The following is a 23,728-nucleotide window of genomic DNA, read 5'->3' as shown; positions in this document are numbered from 1 at the left end:
ATGTGGAAAATTGACCAGGGCTTCTCTGGCCCTTTTGTAAGTTGTAGTAGTGTGGCTCCTAAATCTTTGTCCAAGGATTGGAACCTGGCTGTACATCTTAATTACCTTTGGAGCTCTTTGAAAATACCATAGCCCACTGCAAGCCAATTGAGTTCAGAGTTTCCATGTTAAGAGTCCTAGTGTCTATGTGTGTACAACAGTCCACAGATGATTCTGATATGCAACCAGGCTTGTGAACTGCTTTGATCTTGTCATTACACTATAAACCCACTGTCCTTCATATCTGAGTTATCCTTTATTGCCTGTGGTTGAGTGTTAAACCAGTCATTTTAATTCCTACTATGACATTTCATCTATGTTTGGTTCCTTTTGGCCAGCTGGGGCTACTTTTTAAAAAATAAATTCTGCTCTGAGACCTCGCTACAATGTAGCCTGACAACAGAGGCTCAGGGTACCCCTTATAGGTGAAACAAAGCTCATAATGAACAAGAATCTGGGTGCAGTGGCTTACGCCTGTAATCCTAACACTTTGGGAGGCCAAGTCGGAAGGATTACTTGAGGCCTGGAGTTCAAGACCAGCCTGGGCAACAAAGTAAGACCCTATCTCTACAAAAAATAAAATAATTAGCTGGGCATGGTGGCGCACACCTGTAGTCCCTGCTACTCCGGAGGCTGCAGCAGGAGGATTGCTTGAACCTAGGAGTTGGAGAATGCAGGGAGCCATGGTTGTGCAACTGTACCCTAGCCTGGGCAATAGAGCAAGACCCTGTCTTAAAAAAAAAAAAAAAGGGTGGATCACAAGATCAGGAGTTCAAGACCAGCCTGACCAACATGGTGAAATCCCGTCTCTACTAAAAACACAAAAACTAGCTGGGCGTGGTGGCGGGCACCTGTAATCCCAGCTACTCAAGAGGCTGAGGCAGGAGAATCACCTGAACCCGGGAGGTGGAGGTTGCAGAGAGCGCAGACTGTGCCACTGTACTCCAGCCTGGGAGACAGAGCAAGATTCCGTCTCAACAAAAAAAAAAAAAAGAAAAGAAAAGAAAACTATATTTAGAATAAGTTTGGAAAAGATGCAGGTGGGGATCTGAATTGTTAACAACTTTCTTTTCTGTCTTTTGTGGTGGTGTACACGTGCGTATGTGTAACTTTGAAATTAGTGAATTATAGGTGGGAGCCTGCTTTAACCCCGTAGTGTCTTATCTGTACACATCTCATAATTTATACATATTGCTTGCAGTATATAAAACTTCCTTTTTTTGCTCTTTTTTTTTTTTTTCAATGTTTCTTGGCAGATAGTTGTTCTAAAATATATCTAGTGGTATTGAAAGTGTTAATACCAAGAAGTTACACTGGCAGTTTTTCTTGTTTTTCAGACCTGGAATAATGCCTTTGGCTCAATTTAAAAATAGAATCTGTAATATTAGTGGAAATTAAACATTCTGAATAGCACAGAGTATGACATGTAAGCCACACTAAGCCAGGGTTTTTAAAAACGAGACTAACAGGCTGGGTGCAGTGGCTCATGCCTGTAATCCCAACACTTTGGGAGGCTGAGGCAGGAGGACCAAGCTGGACAATATAGTGAGATCCCATCTCTAAAAACAATTTTTAAAAAATTAGGTGTGGTGGCATTTGCCTATAGTCCCAGCTACTCAGGAGGCTGAAGTGGGAGAATCACTTGAGCCTAGAAGTTTTAGACCAGCCTGGGCAACATAGTGAGACCTTGTTTCTACAAAAAATTAATTAGCCAGTCACGGTGGCATGCTCCTGTAGTCCCAGCTACTAGGGAAGTTGAGGCAGGACGATCACTTGAGCCCCGGAGTTCAAGGTTGCTGTGAGCTAGGATTGTGCCACTGCACTCCAGCCTGGACGACAGAGTGAGACCCTGTCTCAAAAATAAATAAATAAATAAATAAATAAACAAACAAAACAAAACAAAACAAAATAAAAATTAGGCTAACACCAACCGTTGTGAACCATTTACTTTGTATTTTTAATTGTGTTTTCTTCTGACCAGCTAGTAAATCATCATACTCTGTGTGTTACAAGGTTTCTCAGAAAGACTATATAAGTAACAAAAATAATGGTAATTACTATTTATTGAGCCAGCAGCATAAGATAACAGTGGGTGTTTGAGATGTGGATACTATCTCAGCTTTCTGCAACCTCTGCCTTCCAGGTTCAAGCCATTCAAGCCTTATGTGCCGGGTACCAAATTAAGTGCCTTGCATACATGATTTCATTTATTGTTCAGGGCAATGCTGTGATAAAACATAAGGAAGCTGAGGCTCAGAGAGGTCTGAGAGCCACACAGCTGCTGCATGGTGGAGCCACGATTTAAACACGTCTGCCTGACTCCAGAGAGCTATGCTTTTAACTCTTGTGCTGTTTACTTTTCTGGCGTGTTATAGCATGTTTGCTCAGAAGGTGAGCGTGTATTAAGCCATTTTATTACCTGATGTTTAAAGAAGCATTGGAACCTTCAAAATTAAAATTGGTACTCATGTTTTTGCTTTTCGAACTTGGAAATGAAGGATAAATTAGAATTGTGTTGAGTATTTATATGAGCACAGACTTCAGAATCTGCCTGTCTGGGTTTGATTGAATCCTGACTTTCCAACTTCATAGCTGTGTAGTTCCTCATTCACTCTTCGTTGGCCTTGGTTTTGACATCAGTAAATCAGGATATAATAATACCTTCCTCTGATGGTGATGGAGCACCTTGTACAGTAAAGGTCTTAAAAGGATACCTAGCATGTACCTAACGTTCGTGAGCAACTGCTGTTAGCTATTACTTCCCTTTTACTTTGGATGATTCTCTTAAACTTTTTGTTTCCTTAGGCAGCATGCAATGTTGCTCCACGTGGCGTGTATGTTTGTGGTAACACCACGACCACCTCTGGTCTGACGGTAACTCTTTCAAAAGATAGTTCCTCTGGAGATTTTGCTTTGGAAGCTGGTGCCCTGGTACTTGGTGATCAAGGTGAGAAACCAAAGGGAATAACTAGTGATTCTGGGACTTTTTAAAAAACCTTTTCCTTTTCAGTTAATTTCTTTAGATTCTGTTTAAGAGACAATTTAGATAGCACAGTCCTAACCAGTAAGTTGACACTGTCAGAAATAATCATTGGAAATGCAGTATCATCATTTTTATACTACAGAATTGAAACTGTACTTAATGTCATTCATTTTCAGAATCTTATAGCAGATACAAGTATATGTAAAAATCAAATAAATATGTGTAGTTCCCTACACGTCCCATTTCATAACACTTGTCACGTTTGTGATCTTTTTTTCTAAAGCCTGTTTTGAAGCTTTATAGTAAGCTCCCTGTAGGATGGGATTTGGATGTCTTGTTGACTGCCATGTTCCCATTGCCTAGTACATAGGGGCATAGTAAATACTTGTTGAATGCATTACTATTATTTAGCTGTAAATAGTTTAAAAATCTTGGCACTGACAAAAAGGTGGATGTCATCCTTGGCTCACAGAGGACTTGCAATAAGAGATTAGAGCTGTTGGCGGCCGGTCATGGTGACTCACGCCTGTAATCCCAGCACTTTGGGAGGCCGAGGCGGGCGGATCACGAGGTCAGGAGATCGAGACCGTCCTGGCTAACACGGTGAAACCCCGTCTCTACTAAAAATACAAAAAAATTAGCCGGGCGTGGTGGCGGGCACCTGTAGTCCCAGCTACTCGGGAGATTGAGGCAGGAGAATGGCATGAACCCAGGAGGCGGAGCTTGCAGTGAGCCAAGATCGCGAGACTCGTCTCAAAAAAAAAAAAAAGATTAGAGCTGTTACTTTAGATGTTTTGTTCTTTTTTTTTTTCTTTGTTTCAAGTTTTAATCAAAGCTTTTATATAAGATTACTTTATTCCTGCATCTTCTCAATTGTTTCTTCCTGGTATTTGCCCTTTTCCTTTCCTACTTGGCGAGATTTGGCTTTCCGTTCAAGGATCTTTTTGCGGTCTGTGTCCAGTTTTAGCCTAGTGATAACAACCTTGCTGGGGTGAATGCCTACATGGACAGTTGTGCCATTAGCCTTTTCCTGCTGCACCTGTTCAGTGTAGATAACATATTTCTTCCTGTAAACCTGGACTACTTTGCCAATTTGCTGACCTTTATAGTGTCCTCGTACAACCTGAACTTCATCATCCTTTCGGATGGGCATGGATCGCACGTTGTACTTCTGTCTTGGCTCTTTGGAAAGAGGGGAAGACATAATCTTCCTGCGAATGTGGGAAGGTGCATTGAAATACCTTTTGCGATTCTTGCTTCTGTTGGAAGTCACAAAGGGATTAAACTTCATTTTGGTCGCTCCCGCTTCGGTGATGGCTGCAAAAGGGAAGAGCGTTTTGTTCTTTTTATGAGACAGAGTCTCACTCTGTCACCCAGGCTGGAGTGCAGTGGTGCAATCTCAGCTTTCTGCAACCTCTGCCTTCCAGGTTCAAGCCATTCTGGTGCCTCAGACTCCTGAGTAGCTGGGATTACAGGTGTGCATGACCACATCCAGCTAATTTTTGTATTTTTAATAGAGATGGGGTTTACCATGTTGGCCAGGCTGGTCTTGAATTCCTGGCCTCAAGTGATCCGCCCACCTCACCACCCAAAGTGCTGAGATTACAGCTACAGGCATGAGCCACTGTACCTGGCCTACTTCAGAATGAATAATTTTGCCGTATTGTAAACCAACTCATTGTTTTTTTTTTGAGGATTTGAGTGATAGGTGATAAGAAATCCAGGCATAGGGCCCAGCAAGAAGAAACCTCTACACTGGGCTTTGCCACCTAAGTTTCTCTTTGTGATGCCTTCTTCACCTTACTGGAAAAACATGTTCCTGTCAGGCAGTGCCCAGATTCCAGTCTAGTTAAGGTTGTTCACTCCTTCTGGTTTTCCAGTGACTTCCACTTTTCTGAACCCAGGACCTAGTAGCCACATTTGACACAGTTAATCGCTCCCTCCTACTTGAGACCCTTAACTCTCGTTGGTTTCCAGGTCACTTTACTTCATTCTTTACTTCTTTCGCAGTGTTTACTGGTTTCATCTCCACACCCTCTTACCTGTTGTTAACTTAGGTGTAGTTCTTGGACCTTTTGTCTTCTAGATCTGTATTTACCTTCTTGGTGATCTTGTATTGTTTCATTGGCTTTACCTACCTATCTGTGAAAAATTCTAAATTTATAATCTCTTTTCCCTTAAATATCAGGCACATACTTCTTATTGTCTACACAGTATCTCCACAAATTTCTCAAACTTAACATGTCTAAAATTAAAATCCTGATTTCGCCTTTCAAATCTATTTTCACAGTCTTCCTCATCTCAGTAAATGACAGCTCTCTCATTCTAATTGCTCAAATCAGAGAACATGGAGCCATCCTTGACTTTTTCTTATACCCTATATTAATCTGTCGGCAAATCTTGTTGACTCTACCGTCAAAATATATCCACTATCTAACCACTTCTTCATTACCCTGGTCCATGGCACTGTCATGTCTCACGTGGATTATTACTGTAATCTCCTAATTGGCATACCTGTAACCACCCTTGCCCCTTCCTGTTATTTTTAATACAGTAATCTCATTAAAAATTAGATTGTGTTACTCTTTTGCTCACAACCCTCGAGTAGCTGCCCATCTCGCTCAGAGTGAAAGCCAAGTCTTGAGAGTGGCCCAGGGCCATTTGTGTTCTGAGGTTTCACCTCTTTTGCCCCCTTATCCGCTACTTCCCATGTTTCCTCTTCTCTAGCTCCACTGGCGGCTCTACCTTGGACACCACCAGCACACCAGGCAGGTCACATTTCCTCATAAGGGCCTTTGTACTTGCTGTTCTATTTGCCTGTAATGTTCTTACCCCAGATAGAGCTGCAAAGGCTTGTTTTCTTTCCCCCTTCATGTTTTGCTCAACTGTTCTGATCCCAGTGAGGCCTTCCCTAAATACTGTATTTTAACTTATAACCTCTCCTGCCCTGGCTGCCACCTTAGCAGACCTTATTTTCCTTACCCTAATCTACTTTTTCCTTCCATAGCACTTTTTACCTTCTATATTGTTTACTTTTTTATTGCCTACCCCCTGTATTGGCTGAGTAGAACGTAAGCTTCACAAGAGCAGGGAATTTTGTCTTTTCACTGCCATACCCGGCATGCCTAGAACATAGTACTTTTATATAGAAGGCATTCAGTTTATTAAATTTATACATTTATTGCATTTATATCCAGTAAATATTTGCTGAATAAATAAATACCAAAAACATGGATCTGGTTATTATGTAGCTCATCAGAAGTGAGACTATCTTTGCTAAGTACCAGGTAAAATATAGTAATAAAAAGATGATACTAATGAAACCATGAAACTTTTCATTAACTAGAAGTAGAAGGTGATTTGGAGGTTTTTAAAAAAAATTTTAATGCCAGTACTTTGGGAGGCCAAGGCGGGCGGAGCACTTGAGACCAGGAGTTTGAGACCAGCCTGGCCAACATGGCAAAACCCCATCTCTACTAAAAATACAAAAATTAGCTGGGTGAGGTAGCACATGCCTGTAATCCCTGCTGCTCAGGTGGCTGAGGCACAAGAATCACTTGAACCAAGGAGATGGAGGTTGCAGTGAGACATGATGGTGCCACTGTACTCCAGCCTGGGTAACAGAACGAAACTCTGTCTCTCAAAAAAAAAAAAAAAAAAGTTCAAAGTTTATGTTTTATGCTTTAAAACAAGGGGTCAGTAAACTTTGGTCTATAGGTCAAACCAGCCAGCAGCCTGTTTTAGTACAGTTCACAAGCTAAAACTGGCTTTTATATTTTTAAAAGATTGTAAAGTACAAACAAACAAATAGAAAAGCCCAAGAATATGTAAGATTGTGCATGACCTGTGAAAGTTAAAATATGTACTTCTGCATCTTTGCAGAAAAGGCTTGCCAGCTCCTGCTTTCCACTTTGAACAGTGACAGCCAGAGTAGGAAGTAGCTTGACTTTGTTCCTACCCCATCCCCATCTCTGAGGAACTGTATTAGCAGTCTTGGTAATTTCCAGTAATACCGTGAATCCAGAGAGGTGTAGGCAGGCAGAGCAATAGACAGCCGAGGGAAAGGTGGAGATAAAGCCTATGAGTATACCACTGCTAGGATCTTAGCACAGGCAGGGAAGGCTCACCATGTCCCAGAGCTCCACATTGAACAGCAGGAACAGGCTAATGCACTGGGATCCCCTGCCATGAATATGGGACACATTCCCAACAGAGGGGGGTAAACCCTCAGAAGAGAGATCAGCAAGAAAAGTGGCACAAAGTTCAACAAAGTCCCCCCTTGCTTCCCCCTCCTAAATCATTTAGGTTACCGAAAAGTGCAAACTGTAGCTGGAAAGGAAAAAATGGGACGAAATTACATTGGGAAAAGAGTATTGACAAGAATTCTTGTATACTGTGTCGGAAAAAATAGGTTTGGACAGAGCAGCCATTATTATATATGAGCAAGATAAAGAGACAGCATAGCAGCTATGAAGAAATAACGTAGGAAGAAAGAGAGACATTTAATATGCCCAATAAAAGACCTCAGTCTAGACAAAATTATAATCTAAGGAACAAATGAAAATTTCCCTTGAGTGTTTCATGTTTGATAAGAACATAAATTTAATGAAATAGCTCAAAACAAAAAGATAAGGATATGAGAGACAAATTGATGACTAAGTGTTATTAAACTAATATGTAAAATTGACACTGCTGAATGAGAAATTATAAAGAGGAGACGCTTGAGATAATCACAGCGAATGCAAAAGAACAAAGCTTAATGCAATTAGAGGGGAAGTAACAGAGAGAACAAAGGAAATTCAACATAATTGGTTCCGTGAAGTAGAAAACCCAAACATGAAACCAGAAATGGATTCAAGGGTAGAATAAAATCTCTTGAAATAAACTAAAGGCACTGAATGTACCAGGAATGTCATGTCTATTGCACAAGTTATTGGGGACTCTCTAACATTACCTTGTTTATTTGTCTTCCCTGTTCCCCATACCAGTTAGGTTAGCAGCTGGGGGTCAAAAAGACTAATCAGCAGTTATTTTCTATATACTCCTCTGTGCTAGCAAGGCTTACTTGGGTGTAGAGTAGATACGGAGGGGTTTAACCACAGCAAAGCCCTTCAGATGTGACCCCCAGATACTAACCTAACTGGTATGGGGAGAAAGGAAGACAAATATTACAAGGTAATGTTAGAGAATCTCCAATAACTTAATGCAATAGACATGACATTCCTGGTACATACAGTGCCTTTAGTTAGTGGTGGTGCATTGTATTATGTTTAAAGAGGTTAAGTGATTTCCCTGTAAGTGCATAGAAGTGTATAGTCAATACCTGGTATAGGTTTTGAAATATACTTATTAAACATAATAAACTTATTATATGTGTTTTGAAGTATACTTATTAAAGTGTGTGTGTGTGTGTGTGTGTGTAAAATCTCACCCGTTTGAATTTAAGTACTTAAACGTTTTGAGGGTTAGTCTTACCTCCTCTTCATTTTTGTAATCCTCACAACACAGTGCCTTGCGTATGAAAAATGCTAAAGGAATAACTATTACAGAAAACTTAGTTAAATAAGACAAATGTATTACTTGTGGTGAAACAAACAGTAATTCTCCATTGTATGACATTTTATAATTTTAACTGCTGAAACAAATGGCAATAATTATTGTCAAACAATTTCTATCCTATAAAATTTGGAACTCGACCAAAGAAAAAATGTTTTTGTCTGCATTATTCTACTTTGATTGTAGGTATTTGTGGAATCGATGAATTTGATAAGATGGGGAATCAACATCAAGCCTTGTTGGAAGCCATGGAGCAGCAAAGTATTAGTCTGGCTAAGGCTGGTGTGGTTTGTAGCCTTCCTGCAAGAACTTCCATTATTGCTGCTGCAAATCCAGTTGGAGGACATTACAATAAAGCCAAAACAGTTTCTGAGAATTTAAAGTAAGTCTCTTCAAATATTTATACCTTTAATATATTGAATCACTCTAATTCAATAAGAAAAAGAAATAGTTCACAGAACTACATGGGAAATACATGGATAGTTCACAGTAGTTACAGATGTCTAATAAATGCACAAAAATGTGCTTAAACACTGCAAAGTAAAACAATGAAGTACCAGTGAGATCCACCAGATTGGCAAACATTTTAAATATTAACATTATTGGCAAAGTAGTGTGGAAATGGTTTTTCAATGGCTGGGCAAGTGGCTCACACCTGTAATCCCAACACTTTGGGAGGCTGGAAAACAATGAAGTACCGATGAGATCCACCAGATTGGCAAACATTTTAAATATTAATCATTATTGGCAAAGTAGTGTGGAAATGGTTTCTCACTGGCTGGGCGGGTGGCTCACGCCTGTAATTCCAGCACTTTGGGAGGCTGAGGCTGTTGGATCACCTGAAGTCAGGAGTTTGAGACCAGCCTGGCCAACATGGCAAAACCCCATCTCTAGTAAAAATACAAAAATTAGCCAGTCCTGATGGCAGCCGCCTGTAATCTCAGCTACTTGGGAGGCTGAGGCAGAATTGCTTGAACCCGGGAGGTGGAGGTTGCAGTGAGCCGAGATTGTGCCACCACACTCCAGCCTGGGTGACAAGAGTGAGACTCCATGTCAAAGAAAAAAAAGAAATTGTTTCTCACGTACACAATTTATTATTTTGAAGGACCCCTTGGTATGTTAATCACAATTCTAAATGCACATTCTGTTTGTTAGAGCCACTCTACTTTTAGGACTACTGTTCACAGAAATAGTCATACAAGTGCACAATGATAGGTTTATAGCATGGTATTGCAGCATTATTGCTGCCAAAAATTGGAAACGCCTTAAAACTCTAGTAAGACTAGTGATTATGAGAACAAAAGTGGCTTTGTATGTACTAATGGGGGAACATGTCTGTGCTGTACTATTAAGTGAGAAGAGCACATTAACATACTTAAATATGTGGTGTGATCCCGCTTTTTTCAAAAGCAATGTTTATATCTGTATGTTTTCTCTTCTAATTCATTCTGTACACCTTGGACAAAATGTGTGGAAAAGGAAAAATAAGTGATACAAAAGTGAGAAAATGACAAAAGAGTGCCTCCTAAAAAATTAGAACCTTAAGCCTAGTGGGGGTGGAGTTAATTTCCTATTGTTTAATAATGTATCAATATAGAAACAGTCTTTGATACATAGTGAAATATACAATTTGTACTTGGAGATTTAGGGTATTTACCACCACCACCAAAAAGTAGTTTTTCTTTAGTAAAATGACAAAGTGCTGTATTAGAAAAATCAGAAAGATCTATTGAACAAAAATCCAGGGGACTTGGATTCTGTTTTTTAATAGTATGAACAAAATACTGAACTAGCTAACCTCTGATATGTCATGTGGCAGTATTGCTAATTAGTGATAAATAGGACATAAAGAAGAAATCAGTGGGTTTGGTGGTGTGAGAAAGGGCCATGTCCTTAACCTACCCAGAGTAGATACGTGTAATTCTTGTGCCCATGTTGCAGTGGGTGGATATATCAAATCCAGGAAGCTATTTGCTTATTTCTTTAACCTAAATCTTGGTTTTTCAAGTTCTGCACGGAACTTGAGTAGTAAACAAGTGAGTAAACAATTTTCTAGTTTTTCCTTTTGATTCCAATCATTGTTTCTTCTTTCTTTCATGCTTCGTAGAATGGGGAGTGCACTACTATCCAGATTTGATTTGGTCTTTATCCTGTTAGATACTCCAAATGAGCATCATGATCACTTACTCTCTGAACATGTGATTGCAATAAGAGCTGGAAAGCAGAGAACCATTAGCAGTGTCACAGTAGCTCGTATGAATAGTCAAGATTCAAATACTTCAGTACTTGAAGTAGTTTCTGAGAAACCATTATCAGAAAGACTAAAGGTATAAATGTTTCTTCTCCTTGTTCAGTTTCGTTCTGTTTGAAAGTCAAAGTTCAGTGTGTGGCTTATTGTAGAGCAGGATATAAACTTTTTTTATCAGAACTTTTTAATATTTCAATACTAGAGTTTATGTAAACTTCATTTGAAATAATCTAAGTTGGCCTGGCACGGTGGCTCATGCCTGTAATCCCAGCACTGTGGGAGGCCGACGCAGGCAGATCACGAGGTCAAGAGATCGAGACCATCCTGGCCAACCCCGTCTCTGCTAAAGATGATGAAACCCTGTCTCTACTAAAAATACAAAAATCAGCTGGGCGTAGTGGCGTGTGCCTGTAATCCCAGCTACTCAGGAGGCTGAGGCAGGAGAATTGCTTGAACCTGGTAGGCAGAGGTTGCAGTGAGCTGAGATCACACCACTGCACTCCAGCCTCAGTGACAGAGAGAGACTCCGTCTCAAAAAAAAAAAAAAGAAATCTAAGTCAGCTAAGATGAAAGCTACAGATAAAGTGTTTGGTTTATTTGGAGAGTCTTTTAGAATTATGTATTTATCTAAACAAGTAGTCTCACTCTGTCGCCCAGGCTGGAGTCCAGTGGTGTGATCTCGGCTCACTGCAACCTCCATCTCCCGGGTTCAAGAGATTCTCCTGCCTCAGTCTCCCAAGTAGCTGGGACTACAGGCTCGTGCCACCACGCCCGGCTAATTTTTGTATTTTTAGTAGAGATGGGGTTTTTCTATGTTGGCCAGGCTGGTCTTGAACTCCTGACCTCAGGTGATGTGTCTTCCTTGGCCTCCCAAAGTGCAGGGACTACAGGCGTGAGCCACTGCACCTCGCCTAAGCAAGTTATTTTAGCAGAAAGATTTTATTTGCCACTTATCTTTGTTATCTTGGGCCTTTTAATCATGCTTCAGGTGGTTCCTGGAGAAACAATAGATCCCATTCCCCACCAGCTATTGAGAAAGTACATTGGCTATGCTCGACAGTATGTGTACCCAAGGCTATCCAAAGAAGCTGCTCAAGTTCTTCAAGATTTTTACCTTGAGCTCCGGAAACAGAGCCAGAGGTTAAATAGCTCACCAATCACTACCAGGCAGCTGGAATCTTTGATTCGTCTGACAGAGGTTTGTTTCTTCTTATGGTCGTGCTTTTTTGGCTTAAAGGGGAAGGGTGTGCCTTGACTTCTCTTTTGAAATATTGTCTGCATAACTGACTCCGTTTTCTTTCTATTGAGAGACGTTAGAAATGGATGGATGAAAGTTTTTAAAAAGATTTTGTTATGTCTGTAACATATCAAAGTATAGCTACTTCTTTCTAGTCATACAATCAATTACTTAGCATGCAACTTTTGTTTTTCTTTGACTGACTCTTAGGAGACTCCTGGAATGTCTGAAAAGTGGTTAGGTTAACTAGGATTCTGAGATCCCAAGTTGAGTATATGGGAACATGGAAGGTGTCGGGTATCTTGAGTATTTTATTTTATTACATGATAGGTTCACAAGGGTAGTGCCTGTGTTTTTAACAGCAGTAATATCTATTCACAGTTGTGAAATACTAAGAGAACTCCAGCAGTTAAGATTAGCTAGCTTAGAGTTTGGACTTTTAGCTCCTAAAATCTGATTAACTCCTCTTTGTTGTTTTACCATATTGGTTAGGCATGATTTCCTAGAAGTAAAAGGCCAGGGAAAACCAAGTGTATTTTATCATCGAATCTCCTGAAATGAATACTGAGAAAGATACATTAATAAGTAAAAACGAGTTTTATCCTTATTTTAAGTGAGTTGTAATTTTCATAGTCAAGGTTTCAGATTTTATTTTTTTTTTTTGCCCTGAGTCAGGGTCTTCCTCTGTCACCTAGGCTGGAGTGCAGTGGCATGATCAAGGTTTATTGCAGCCTCTCCTCCCAGACTCAAGCGATTCTCCCACCTCAGCCTCGGCCAAGGAGCTGGGACTACAGGCATACACCAGCGCACCCAGCTAATTTTAAAATTTTTTTGTAGAGACAGGTCCTCACTTTGTTGCCCAGGCTGGTCTCGAGCTCCTGGGCTCAAGTGGTCTTCCCACCTTGGCCTCCCAAAGTGCTGGGATTATAGACGTGAGCCACCACCGCCAGCCCAGAGAATTATTTTCATATTTTGATTTCTGATGTTATGACCTTCCTCACCTAAAGGTCAGTTTTTGTGTAAAATTAGTAAATGAAGTAAAGCTTAGACATATTATGGTAAATATATTCATCTTTTGTCATCTGAAAATGGTGTTTTCTTTTAAAGGCACGAGCAAGGTTGGAATTGAGAGAGGAAGCAACCAAAGAAGATGCTGAGGATATAGTGGAAATTATGAAATATAGGTAAGATAAAAATTTCAAATAGTTTTAAATGAAATACCAGTTATCTTCCCATCTCAAATTAGGCAATAGGCCAAGGCTGCTTTTATTTAGCCCATTGGGTCACTTATTTTCCTCCTGAACAGAGTACCGTTTCTTAGTTTAAAATATTTCTCACTGTGTAAATAATCTTTAAAAATGTTTTTGAATGAGTAATACATTTACATAGTGCTATAATCAGTTCCAAAACCTATTGCAGAAGAGCTAGCTCCTGTGCTATTTACCACCTACTCGCCCTTCACCCAGACACCCATTGCTTTTCCATAAATAGTCTACTGATTACACTCTTCTGTATCAGTTTTGAATTTTAACAATATATCCAGAGATCTTTTCTTATTAGAGATTCCTTTTTTATAGCTACAGAGTATTCTATAGTGTAGATATACTATATAGTATATTTGATCAGTTCCCTATTGACACATAGATATTTTCCATTCTTGTGCTTTTAAATAATGCTACAATGAGTAATGTTCTATGTAAGATACTACATATGTGGGTAAGTTGTACACCTACATGATAAATTCTCAGAAGTGATATTTCTGGGTTCAACAGTAAATACTATAGGTTTTTGATAAATATTGCTAAATTGTATCCTTTGCATTTTATATCATTTAGTAGATAATGATTCCTAGAAGGTAGAAAAGAAAAACTAATTGAGCATATATGTTTACCTTAGAAATAGATTTTTAAAAATCAGAAATATTATTTTAGGTAGGTTTTTTTATTCCAGGTAAAAAAATTTTTTAATAGGTCCATACTTTCGTAAGCTTCAAAATTCCAAAGTTCAAAAAGTATAGGTCGGGCACAGTGGCTCACACCTGTAATCCCAACACTTTGGGAGGCTGAGGCAGGTGGATCACCTGACGTCAGGAGTTCGAGAACAGCCTGGGCAACGTGGTGAAACCCCGTCTCTACTAAAAATACAAAAAATTAGCCAGGCTTGGTGGTGAGTGCCTGTAATCCCAATTGCTTGAACCTGGGAGGCGGAGGTTGCAGTGAGCTGAGATTGTGCCACTGTACTCCAGCCTGGGTGACAGAACAAAAAAAAAAAAGTATATAGTGGAAAAAGTTTCCTCCTACTCTGCTTATTTAATAGGTACCCCGGTTCTTCCTGCTAGCCAGTGGCAATTATTAGCAGTTTTTTTGTGTGATTATGTATCTATATATTCTTTTTTCCCCTTTGTAGACAAATGGTAACTCGAACAACATACCATATACATACTATACCTTGTTTTTTTCATTTAAAATGCATTTTTAATATCCTCTCATAGCAATGAAAATACATACCTGTTAGGAATCTACTTTCCAAGACCAAAAAATATATTGAAGATGAAATTATTTATCTTACTTTGTTTAGTAATTTCTGATTCTTCTAAGGTAGATGAATTCTTTTGTCCTAGTAGCTGCTGATTCTGGGGCTGGTGTCGTGTCAGAACCAGGTGGTTTTGCCCAGCTATTCCCCTTTGGCTGTGAACAAAAGTGCAGCATAGCTGGAAGAGCAAGGGCTCTGGAGTCCAACCTGGAGCTGTCATGGCAAGTTACACATTGCTTCTCAGTTTCCTCTGCTGTAAAACACACCACAAAGGATTGTGCTCTGAGGTGTCATGCAGTGATGCTCTATAAAGTGATAAATAGGGTTCTGATACATTAGAGGACACTCAATAAACACTGTTTACTATCAATAGCGCAAGTCTTTTTTTTTTTTTTTTTTTTTGAGACAGAGTCTGGCTCTGTGGCCCAGGCTGGAGTGCATGTTGGCTCACTGCAACCTGCGCCTCCTGGGTTCAAGCGATTCTCCTGCCTGAGCCTCCCAAGTAGCTGGGACTACAGGTGCATGCCACCACACCTGGCTGATTTTTGTATTTTTAGTAGAGATGGGGTTTCACCATGTTGGCCAGGATGGTCTCAAACTCCTGGCCTTAAGTGATCTGCCTGCCTCGGCCTCCCAAAGTGCTGGGATTACAGGTGTGAGCCACCACGCCTGGCCTGATAGTGCAAGTTTTGTTGATATTCAGATGAGGCTGAGCAGATCCCCTTTTCTCTGAGTTATACCATAAACTGAAGGCCTCAAAAACTGGCAGATCTCATTCTAGATAAGAAGTTTCCAAAATTACCCTTTTCAAAGAATTTTTATGTTCTAGTCCTCAATGCCCTCCATCTAAATTGTGCAGTATGTCTTAGCTGCAGATCCTTTTCTTCCTGTCTTTTCCTCATAGGGAGACACTTTACCTAGTTGTCTCTTTGACCCCAGCCTGGTACTGGCCCATCCCTGGAGGCTGCTGTGTTCTCTCTGCTGCCTCTGGAAGTATGCATATGGGTAGAAGGGCACCCATGTCACCTCCTGAAGGTGCAATAATCTGCAGCTTGTTTCCTGCCCTTATAGGGAGTCCATGGAAGGAGAGGAACCTTTCTTCTTAATTCAGTCTCAGAGTTTGTAAGCAGCAGTAAGGTTCTACTGGCTGTCTTTGAAAGCTTTAAAGATTCTAGAATGGATAGCTCTTAATTTTTTATTGGTGGCACCAAAGTAACTGCCTCATAATAAGAAAAATGAATAATTATTGACTCCCGACCCCTTTCAGCTAATTTCTAACAACTCACCTTCTGTGTCTAAGTATCCTATTGGTATGGCATCACACAGTGCTTTTTTTTTTTTTTTTTAATTTAAGACAGAGTCTTGCTCTGTCATCCAGGCTAGAGAGTACAGTGGCAGGATCTCAGCTTACTGCAATCTCTGCCTCCAGGTTCAATCGATTTTTCTGCCTCAGCCTCCTGAGTAACTGGGATTATAGGCATCTGCCACCATGCCTAGCTAATTTTTTTGTATTTTTAGTAGAGACGGGGTTTTGCTAAGTTGGCCAGGCTAGTCTTGAACTCCTGACCTCAGGTGATCTGCCCACCTTGGCCTCCCAAAATGCTGGGATTACAGGCGGGAGCCACTGCGCCTGGCATCACACAGTGCTTGATCCATCAATTTTCTCTCTTTATGTGATTCAGTACTAGGGTTTGAGGGATCTTGTAACTGGAAATTTTACCAACCTGGCTTTAGTCCCTCTCCAGTTGATTTCAATATATGTTGGAGACCCTCCAGTTGCCATTTATAAGCAACCAGATAGTCTAGAAATTTACTAGACTTTCTCATACAACTTGCTGCTAGGGGCATGGCTTGCTAGCATATGAAGTAAAAGAATGGCCACAAAATCTAGTTGTCTGCCTGACTTCTTATGGGTATGGCTTTCTGAGAGACCAGACTAGAGACTGACCTAGCAGAGATATTTTTTCTCATTAGGAAAGTAAGTCACAACCCAAACAAAATTTCAGAATTTTTTTTATTTTAACTTTTTTTCCTATAACAAAAACAAAGACCAAAAATAGGTACTTCTTATTTAATGATGAGAAGTTGATTACAGTCTAGGATGTGTGCATCTTGCTTTCTCTGCTTCCTGCACTTGAACACTCCACCTTTGGGATTTCCTTTTCCTTTTAATGACCTCTGGGTCTTCTGGTGCCTCGCTCTCCTGAATATCATGTTTCTACTTTGTTGAGCAAAGTTCTACATCTGTTGAGCAAATTAAGGGGTACACTACCCTGCTCCTTTTCTCTCTTAACTTCTAACATTCTCCTTTTGAGGCTTTACCATTGCTCAGTTTCTGCAGGCCTTAGACCACAGACATCACCTCAACTGTCTAGTGTCTCTCCACAGTAAATTCACTGGTCTGTGGACACGGTAGATTAGTTCTCCTGAGCATCATGCTTAAGCAGAGTAAATTAGGCTATAATTACCTTTTCAATAAAAATGCTATGTTGCCTATTTGTGGTTGGCTTATACTTGGTATAAGATTTCTCCGCATGTCTGAATACTCATATTGGACAGTGTTTGCATGTGCTTTCCTGTCAAAGAGGAACTCTTAAGTGTTGTCTCATGGAACTCTGTATTCGTACTGCTTCCCAGAGTTGCTTTGGTGGTAAATTTGAACAAGTTTCAGATCAGTTTACATCTGGGCCCCTGAAAAAAAGAGATCTTATTATTAAGTGTCAACAATACCCACATGACATTACCAGATTGTTTCCCTGAATTGTCTCAGTATGTTTACTGGCATTCATAAAAATTTTCAGGAAAAAGAAAATAGTTTGATTGGAATTACCTGACACTACTTCCATGGTAGAGATCAAGATCCAGTGAAACACAATGAAATTAGATTATGAATTACCTGTTTGTTATGCTTAACATGCATTCTGTCCTTAGTTCATGAGAGCAGGGACCTTATCTGACTCATTTACCAGTATATTCCCAGGGCCCAGAATCAAGCCTGCCATAAAGTAGGCCTTCAGTAAATGTCCTGCATTGATGGTAAAGTTGACCTTAGTAATCATTCATTCATTCATTAAATCTTCCATTTCAGAGTTTTCATCTCTTCAGCTTTGCTCAATTTTTGCCCTTAATGTAGTTTTAAACCTTTTAAGATTACATTTTAACTGGGAAGCCGACAGTTGAATACGAAAATTCTTAAACCGTGACATAGCTTGTCTGAGTTACCAGAGCACTTAGCTTTATTTTAAAAACTAAATGCTTACATTTAGTAAACAGTTCACGTAAGCTTTCTCCTAAAATTGAAAATACACGAGGTAGCAGAAGAGAACAGAGCCACCTTCAAAGGTGAGAGATCACTGTGAGTTTTTTTCTGTTTCAGGAAACTAGCTCAAATATTTTACATAGCTTTTCAAAATCTGAAGCAGTGTAGCAGATTCAAATCTGAGATATGCCACTTACTAGTTGTGTAACTTCTGGCGAGTCACTTTAATCTTAGTGTAGATTGGTGCAAAAGTAGTTGCAGTTTTTGCCATAAGAAAAAAAAATTTCAAAAACCACTATTACTCGTGCACCAACCTAATGTTTTTTCATCCATAAAATGGGAATAAAAATAGTTCCTAAATCACAGGATTGCTGGGAGGATTAAGTGGGATAACCTATGGTAAATAAATATAATTAAGATAAATGTTACTTATTATTATTAACCGAAAGCATTTTTAACAACTTTCTTATGAGAAACAAGCATATGGGAGGTTCATCATAAAAGAGATTATGCTGTATTTCAGAAGAAAACACTTACCATCTTACTGTTTTATCATTTTTAATAGTCTTATTTGAATGACTCATTCCTATGGGTATAATGTAAGCTTTTAACTACTCAAGGAAAAAAGGAAGCTTTATTGTTTATAACCCATTAAAATCATTCCTGCATGCTCCTTAAGGGGAGGGATTATACCTGTTTTGTTCACCACTATAAGCCTATTGCCCAGCAGTATGTATTTGACTAATTAATTAATTCCTGGTTAAATAACAGTTTTGTCAGTTATTCTGGCTGTGAAATACAGCTATCCCATTGTTCAAGCAGGTAATCAGCAATAGAGTTGGATTAAACAGGATGGTTAATTGTGTTTCTAACTGGTGTTTTCAGACTTCTAGCTAAAATTCACTATCAAGTATGTATTTCTTTCCCTGGTGATATTGGGAAAATAAGAGGAAGCAGAGGAAATCTGGCAGTAATAGGTGCATCCTTTAATATCTAACCATTATCACGGCAACTCACCATAACCTTTCTAGTTCATTCCTGTAGTATTTTAAATACCTTTTATTTAAAATACTGGTGCTGCCAGATGCTGCTCCAGGAGATAGGACACATTTTTATTCAGTAAAGTCTAAATTTATTATATTTAGAATTTCTTTTCTACATGAATCAAAAAGAATGTCCCAGGTGTTAATATTGTAGTTTATCAATTTTGTGTTTTTATGCATTTCTCTCTTCAAATTTAGAAGTTTCTTAAAAGCAGTAATTGTGTCCAAAATATTTTTATTCCTTATCAATCCTTATCATAGTGAATTTCAAAGTGGCCACTCAATAAACATATGTTGAAATGTTTACTAAGTGAGCCTAATGGCTACTTCCAAATTTTTCTTCTGTAACCTCAAAGCCCAGGACAACAATTTCTATGGCAGTGCCACATTGGGTAATTTTTTCTTCCTTTCTCTTTAAGCATGCTAGGAACTTACTCTGATGAATTTGGGAACCTAGATTTTGAGCGATCCCAGCATGGTTCTGGAATGAGCAACAGGTCAACAGCAAAAAGATTTATTTCTGCTCTCAACAACATTGCTGAAAGAACTTATAATAATATATTTCAATTTCATCAACTTCGGCAGATTGCCAAAGAACTAAACATTCAGGTATGTTAAACTAGTTAATCTCTTTTGTAATAATTTCAGGAGGTCCTTATTAATATATAGTAGAACAGAAACAGTTTTTACTTATTTAAAATTCATACTTGCTTCTTCTCAAAGGCTTTTCAGCATCTTGATAGTCAGAGGGAAACATTGTAGTAAGACACAGTCTGTATGTTTTTTTGACAGTCTCTTATGGATAAGTCATTTAGTATTTTTTAACCTCAGTTCCCTCATCTGTTAAATGGACATGAATTTATACCTGCTATTCCTACTTCAAAGTTCTTGTGAAAATCAACGTAATAGCACCTCAAACGTGCTATTACACATTATGGAAAATTAACTTCTTAATTTCAAAAGTTAGTTTGATTTTTGTTTTTCAGCTAACCTGAAACAAATGTAAAATATTCTCTGCCTATTGGAATTTTTATTTTTTATTTATCTAGGCTTTATAGAATCCAGAGCTCAAATATACGCAGTTTGCTCTGTAAGAAGTAAACATAATTTTATTTGGCCACGAAACTTTACAGTTACATATTATTGTTTGAGAGATTTATTTTAAAAGTAGTATTTTGACATGTTACTTAATGGGCTAAACCTTTTGATGTTTTCTTCCAGGTTGCTGATTTTGAAAACTTTATTGGATCACTAAATGACCAGGGTTACCTCTTGAAAAAAGGCCCAAAAGTTTACCAGCTTCAAACTATGTAAAAGGACTTCACCAAGTTAGGGCCTCCTGGGTTTATTAGCAGATTAAAGCCATCTCAGTGAAAATACGTGTGCACGCACAGACACACACACACACACACACTCTCAAATACTGTTCTCTGAAAAATGATGTCCCAAAAGTATTATAAGAAAAAAGCATTAAATATAACAAACTAAGAACTGATCAAGTCTCCAGATGCAGTAGCTCACACTGTAATCACGGCGATTCAGGAGGCTGAGGTGAGAGGATTGAGACCAGGGTTCGAGACCAACCTTGGGCAACATAGCAAGACCCCATTTCTTTAAAAAAAAAAAAAAATTTAAACTTAGCTGGGTGTGGTGGCACATGCCTGTGGTCTCAGCTACTTGTGAGGCTGAGGCAGGAGGATTATTTGATTTGAGCCCAGCAGTTTGAGGTTACAGTGAGCCACGAACACATCATTTACTGCACTCCAGCCTGGGCAATAGAGTAAAATAAAAAAAAATTGTAGTGGTAGCCATGTGTTAATTGTTAAATAAATTCTCCAAAAGACTAAAAGTAAATTACTTATAAATTTTTTAGTTATATTTTTGACCTGCCTTTTATATGTATATTTCATAGTTTTGCATATCAAATGTAGGCATTCAGACAAATACATAAACCAATGAACATTTACATATTCTGTGTTCCAATAAATATTTTTGGACACTAAAATTTGAATTTCATAGTTTTCCCATGTCAAGAATACAAAATCCTCGATTTTTGATTTTAGCCATTTAATAATAGGCCTCATTTATTCCACAGGCTCTAGTTTATAGAGTCTTACTTGCAAACAATAGAAACAGACTGATTAAGCAGGAGAAGTTTTTTGAAAGAATTTTGGTTAGCTCACGGAATTATTAGAAGGCAGGTGAACCAGGAGGGTAAGCTTACAGCAGCAATTTGTAAAACCATGCCTTAGAATTAGACTAAGGAAGAAGCTGCTGACACTGCTGCCACACAGGGCACTGGAAGAAAGTGCTACACTGCCACCATGCCCTACCTTTGCCACTTCTGCAGCAAGAATAGGTAGAAGAATGCCCCCACTCACACCAGCACAGCAACAAGAGGCGCCTCCCTAAATTGCTGAATTCAAAAAAAAAGTCTCATCCAAAGACATCTGATTGAAAAAGGTTATGTTATATGCCCCTTTCATAGGCTGCTAGGGAGTTTTCCTGGTTCTACTTTTGGGTGGTGGGATCAATAAGACCAGAATTTCTCATATGTTGTTAGAGGAATCAAATGTTACAGGGTTGCCAGCCAACCTATCAATCATGTATAAATCCAACCAACACTTTGTAACATACAAGAATTCAGGAAAGAACCATTGTTGGAGAATCTACTAAAATACAGCTTCCAACAAACCAGAAGATGAATGGAAAATGTAAATAAAAAGAACTGGCAGTGTTTATCAGATGTTTAACTGTAGGACCAAAACTAAGATGTGGAGACTATTGCTACAGACCACAATTTAAATTTTTTTTTTTTAAGTGAGGAAGAAAAAATCAGGAATAAAAAGAGGGGCTAGGTGCAGTGGCTCACATCTGTAATCCCACAGCTTTGGGAGATTGAGGCCGGAGGATCACTTGAAGCCAGTTTTGAGACCAGCCTGTGCAATACATTGAGACCCTATCTTTACAAAAAATAGATTAGCTGGGCCTGGTGGTGCATGCCTATTATCCTAGCTACTGTGCAGGCTGAAGTAGGAGAATCACTTGAGCCCAAGAGTTTGAGGTTACAGTGAGCTATGATTATACCACTGTACTCCAGCCTGGGCAAGAAAGCAAGACTTTGTCTCTTATAGGAAAAAAAAAAAAAAAGGAGAAAGTAGATAGTAGCATAAATATAGTGAAGTCTTTAAAAGCTAGGGGTTAAAAGATATTTAAAGCAAATAACTCAGACATGATGGCACACGCCTGTAGTCCCAGCTACCAGCTGAGGCTGAGGCAGGAGAATCGCTTGAACCCAGGAGGCAGAGGTTGCAGTAAGCCAAGATCGCACCACTGCACTCCAGCCTGGGCAACAGAGTAAGACTCTTTCTCCAAACTAAATAGGAGATATTTAAAGCTAAAAAAAAAATCTATTAATAGAATTTAAAACACTTCACAAAAGTCAACACATAAATAATATCAACCAAAATAAAGTGGTAGACAGAAGAGGAAATGTACTAATTTATTGTTCAAAGAGGAAAATCTCAAAGGTTAAGGGTATTATATACATTTATTTTTTAAAAGACATAAATGTACATTTTCAGAAGAAATTGTTCCGTGTTTCCTTAGATTCTGTATTTAGCATCCATTAATCACAGGGCCAAACTAACAAACGCTGTTTAGCTTTCCCTTACCATCCAGCTCTTGTGGGTATGCAAACATCACATTACAGTCTCTCCAACCACAAACCCCAATATATAGTATTTCACTTCCTGCCTGATAGGGGTGTCCCCACACCTTTCAACCACTGTAGCAACAAAGCTCTGGCCTAGGCTTTTCACTTGCTTCTGTACTGCCTGACTGACTGGTGTTTCCTCATGTGGCCTGGTATGGTGTGGCATGCCCTCTTGGGAGAGAAAGTAATCTTCTATAGGCAATTGTTTCTGTGTCACCATTGCTGATTAAAACAAATCCTAAGTACAAATGTCAGAACAGAAAGATGCAAAGCAAGAAAACATAACATCATGAAAGTTTCTTTTTCTTTTTTTTTTTGAGACAGAGTTTCACTCTTTTTGCTCAGGCTGAAGTACAGTAGCGCGATCTCGGCTCACTGCAACCTCCGCCTCCTGGGTTCAAGCGTTTCTCCTGCCTCAGCCTCCCAAGTAGCTGGGACTACAGGCATGTGCCACCATGCCCGGCTAATTTTGTATTTTTAGTGGAGACGGGGTTTCTCCATGTTGGTCAGGCTGGTCTTGAACTCCCGACCTCAGGTGATCTGCCTGCCTCGGCCTCCCAAAAAGTGCTAGGATTACAGGCATGAGCCATTGTGCTGGGCTGAAAGTTTCCTTTTTAAGAGATGGTGGTCTTGCCATGTTGTCCAGGATGGACTTGAACTCCTCAACCCAAGCAGCCCTCCCACCTCAGCCTCTTGAATAGCTAAGACTACAGGCATGCACCACTATGCCTGGCTGCGAGATGAAATTTTAAGAGATGGGGGTCTTGTTCTGTCGCCCAGGCTGGAGTGCAGTGACATGATCAAGCCTTGATCTCCTGGGCTCAAGCAATCCTCCCACGTCAGCCTCCTGAGTAGCTAGAACTACAGGAATGCAACACCATGCCCAGCTAATTTTGATTTTTAGTAGAGATGAGGTCTTCCTTTGTTGCCCAAGCTGGTCTCAAACTCCAGGCCTTCCGGAGTAGCTGAGACTACAGGTGTGAGCCACCACGCCCAGCCTCCTCTCTTTTCCAATATTGTGTTAAGTAAATTGTACTGGTGGTAATCAACTTGATCATTTCATTTTTAGGATAGAGGATATCAAGGTGAGAGTATAACTGAACCAGAAGAGGAATG

General features: G+C 39.4%; 2 protein-coding genes across 3 annotated transcripts in view; one reads left to right on the top strand and one right to left on the bottom strand.

The window, feature by feature from the left end:
* The window catches only part of MCM8 (minichromosome maintenance 8 homologous recombination repair factor), a 44,420-nt gene extending 23,909 nt beyond the window's left edge, over window positions 1-20,511 (top strand). Inside the window, exons 13-19 of one of the 2 annotated variants that reach the window (XM_033185656.1) lie at window positions 2,845-2,986; window positions 8,765-8,960; window positions 10,686-10,905; window positions 11,815-12,024; window positions 13,171-13,247; window positions 19,317-19,506; window positions 20,119-20,511. In XM_033185656.1, coding sequence (XP_033041547.1) covers window positions 2,845-2,986; window positions 8,765-8,960; window positions 10,686-10,905; window positions 11,815-12,024; window positions 13,171-13,247; window positions 19,317-19,506; window positions 20,119-20,211 — 1,128 coding nt within the window. In that variant the 3' untranslated portion in view covers window positions 20,212-20,511. The remainder of the gene's footprint in view (window positions 1-2,844; window positions 2,987-8,764; window positions 8,961-10,685; window positions 10,906-11,814; window positions 12,025-13,170; window positions 13,248-19,316; window positions 19,507-20,118) is intronic. The other variant, XM_033185657.1, reaches the window with a different exon arrangement.
* LOC117068485 (60S ribosomal protein L26-like) lies at window positions 3,823-4,334 on the bottom strand. The gene has a single exon (XM_033185666.1). It carries the CDS (start codon window positions 4,311-4,313, stop codon window positions 3,876-3,878), a length of 438 nt encoding a protein of 145 aa, XP_033041557.1. The 5' UTR covers window positions 4,314-4,334; the 3' UTR covers window positions 3,823-3,875.
* Window positions 20,512-23,728: the final 3,217 nt, after the last annotated feature.

Source organism: Trachypithecus francoisi, unplaced genomic scaffold (assembly GCF_009764315.1).
Source record: "Trachypithecus francoisi isolate TF-2019V2 unplaced genomic scaffold, Tfra_2.0 Lachesis_group21, whole genome shotgun sequence".
Classification (NCBI taxonomy): Eukaryota; Metazoa; Chordata; class Mammalia; order Primates; family Cercopithecidae; genus Trachypithecus; species Trachypithecus francoisi.
This window is presented reverse-complemented; position numbering and strand designations above follow the sequence as displayed.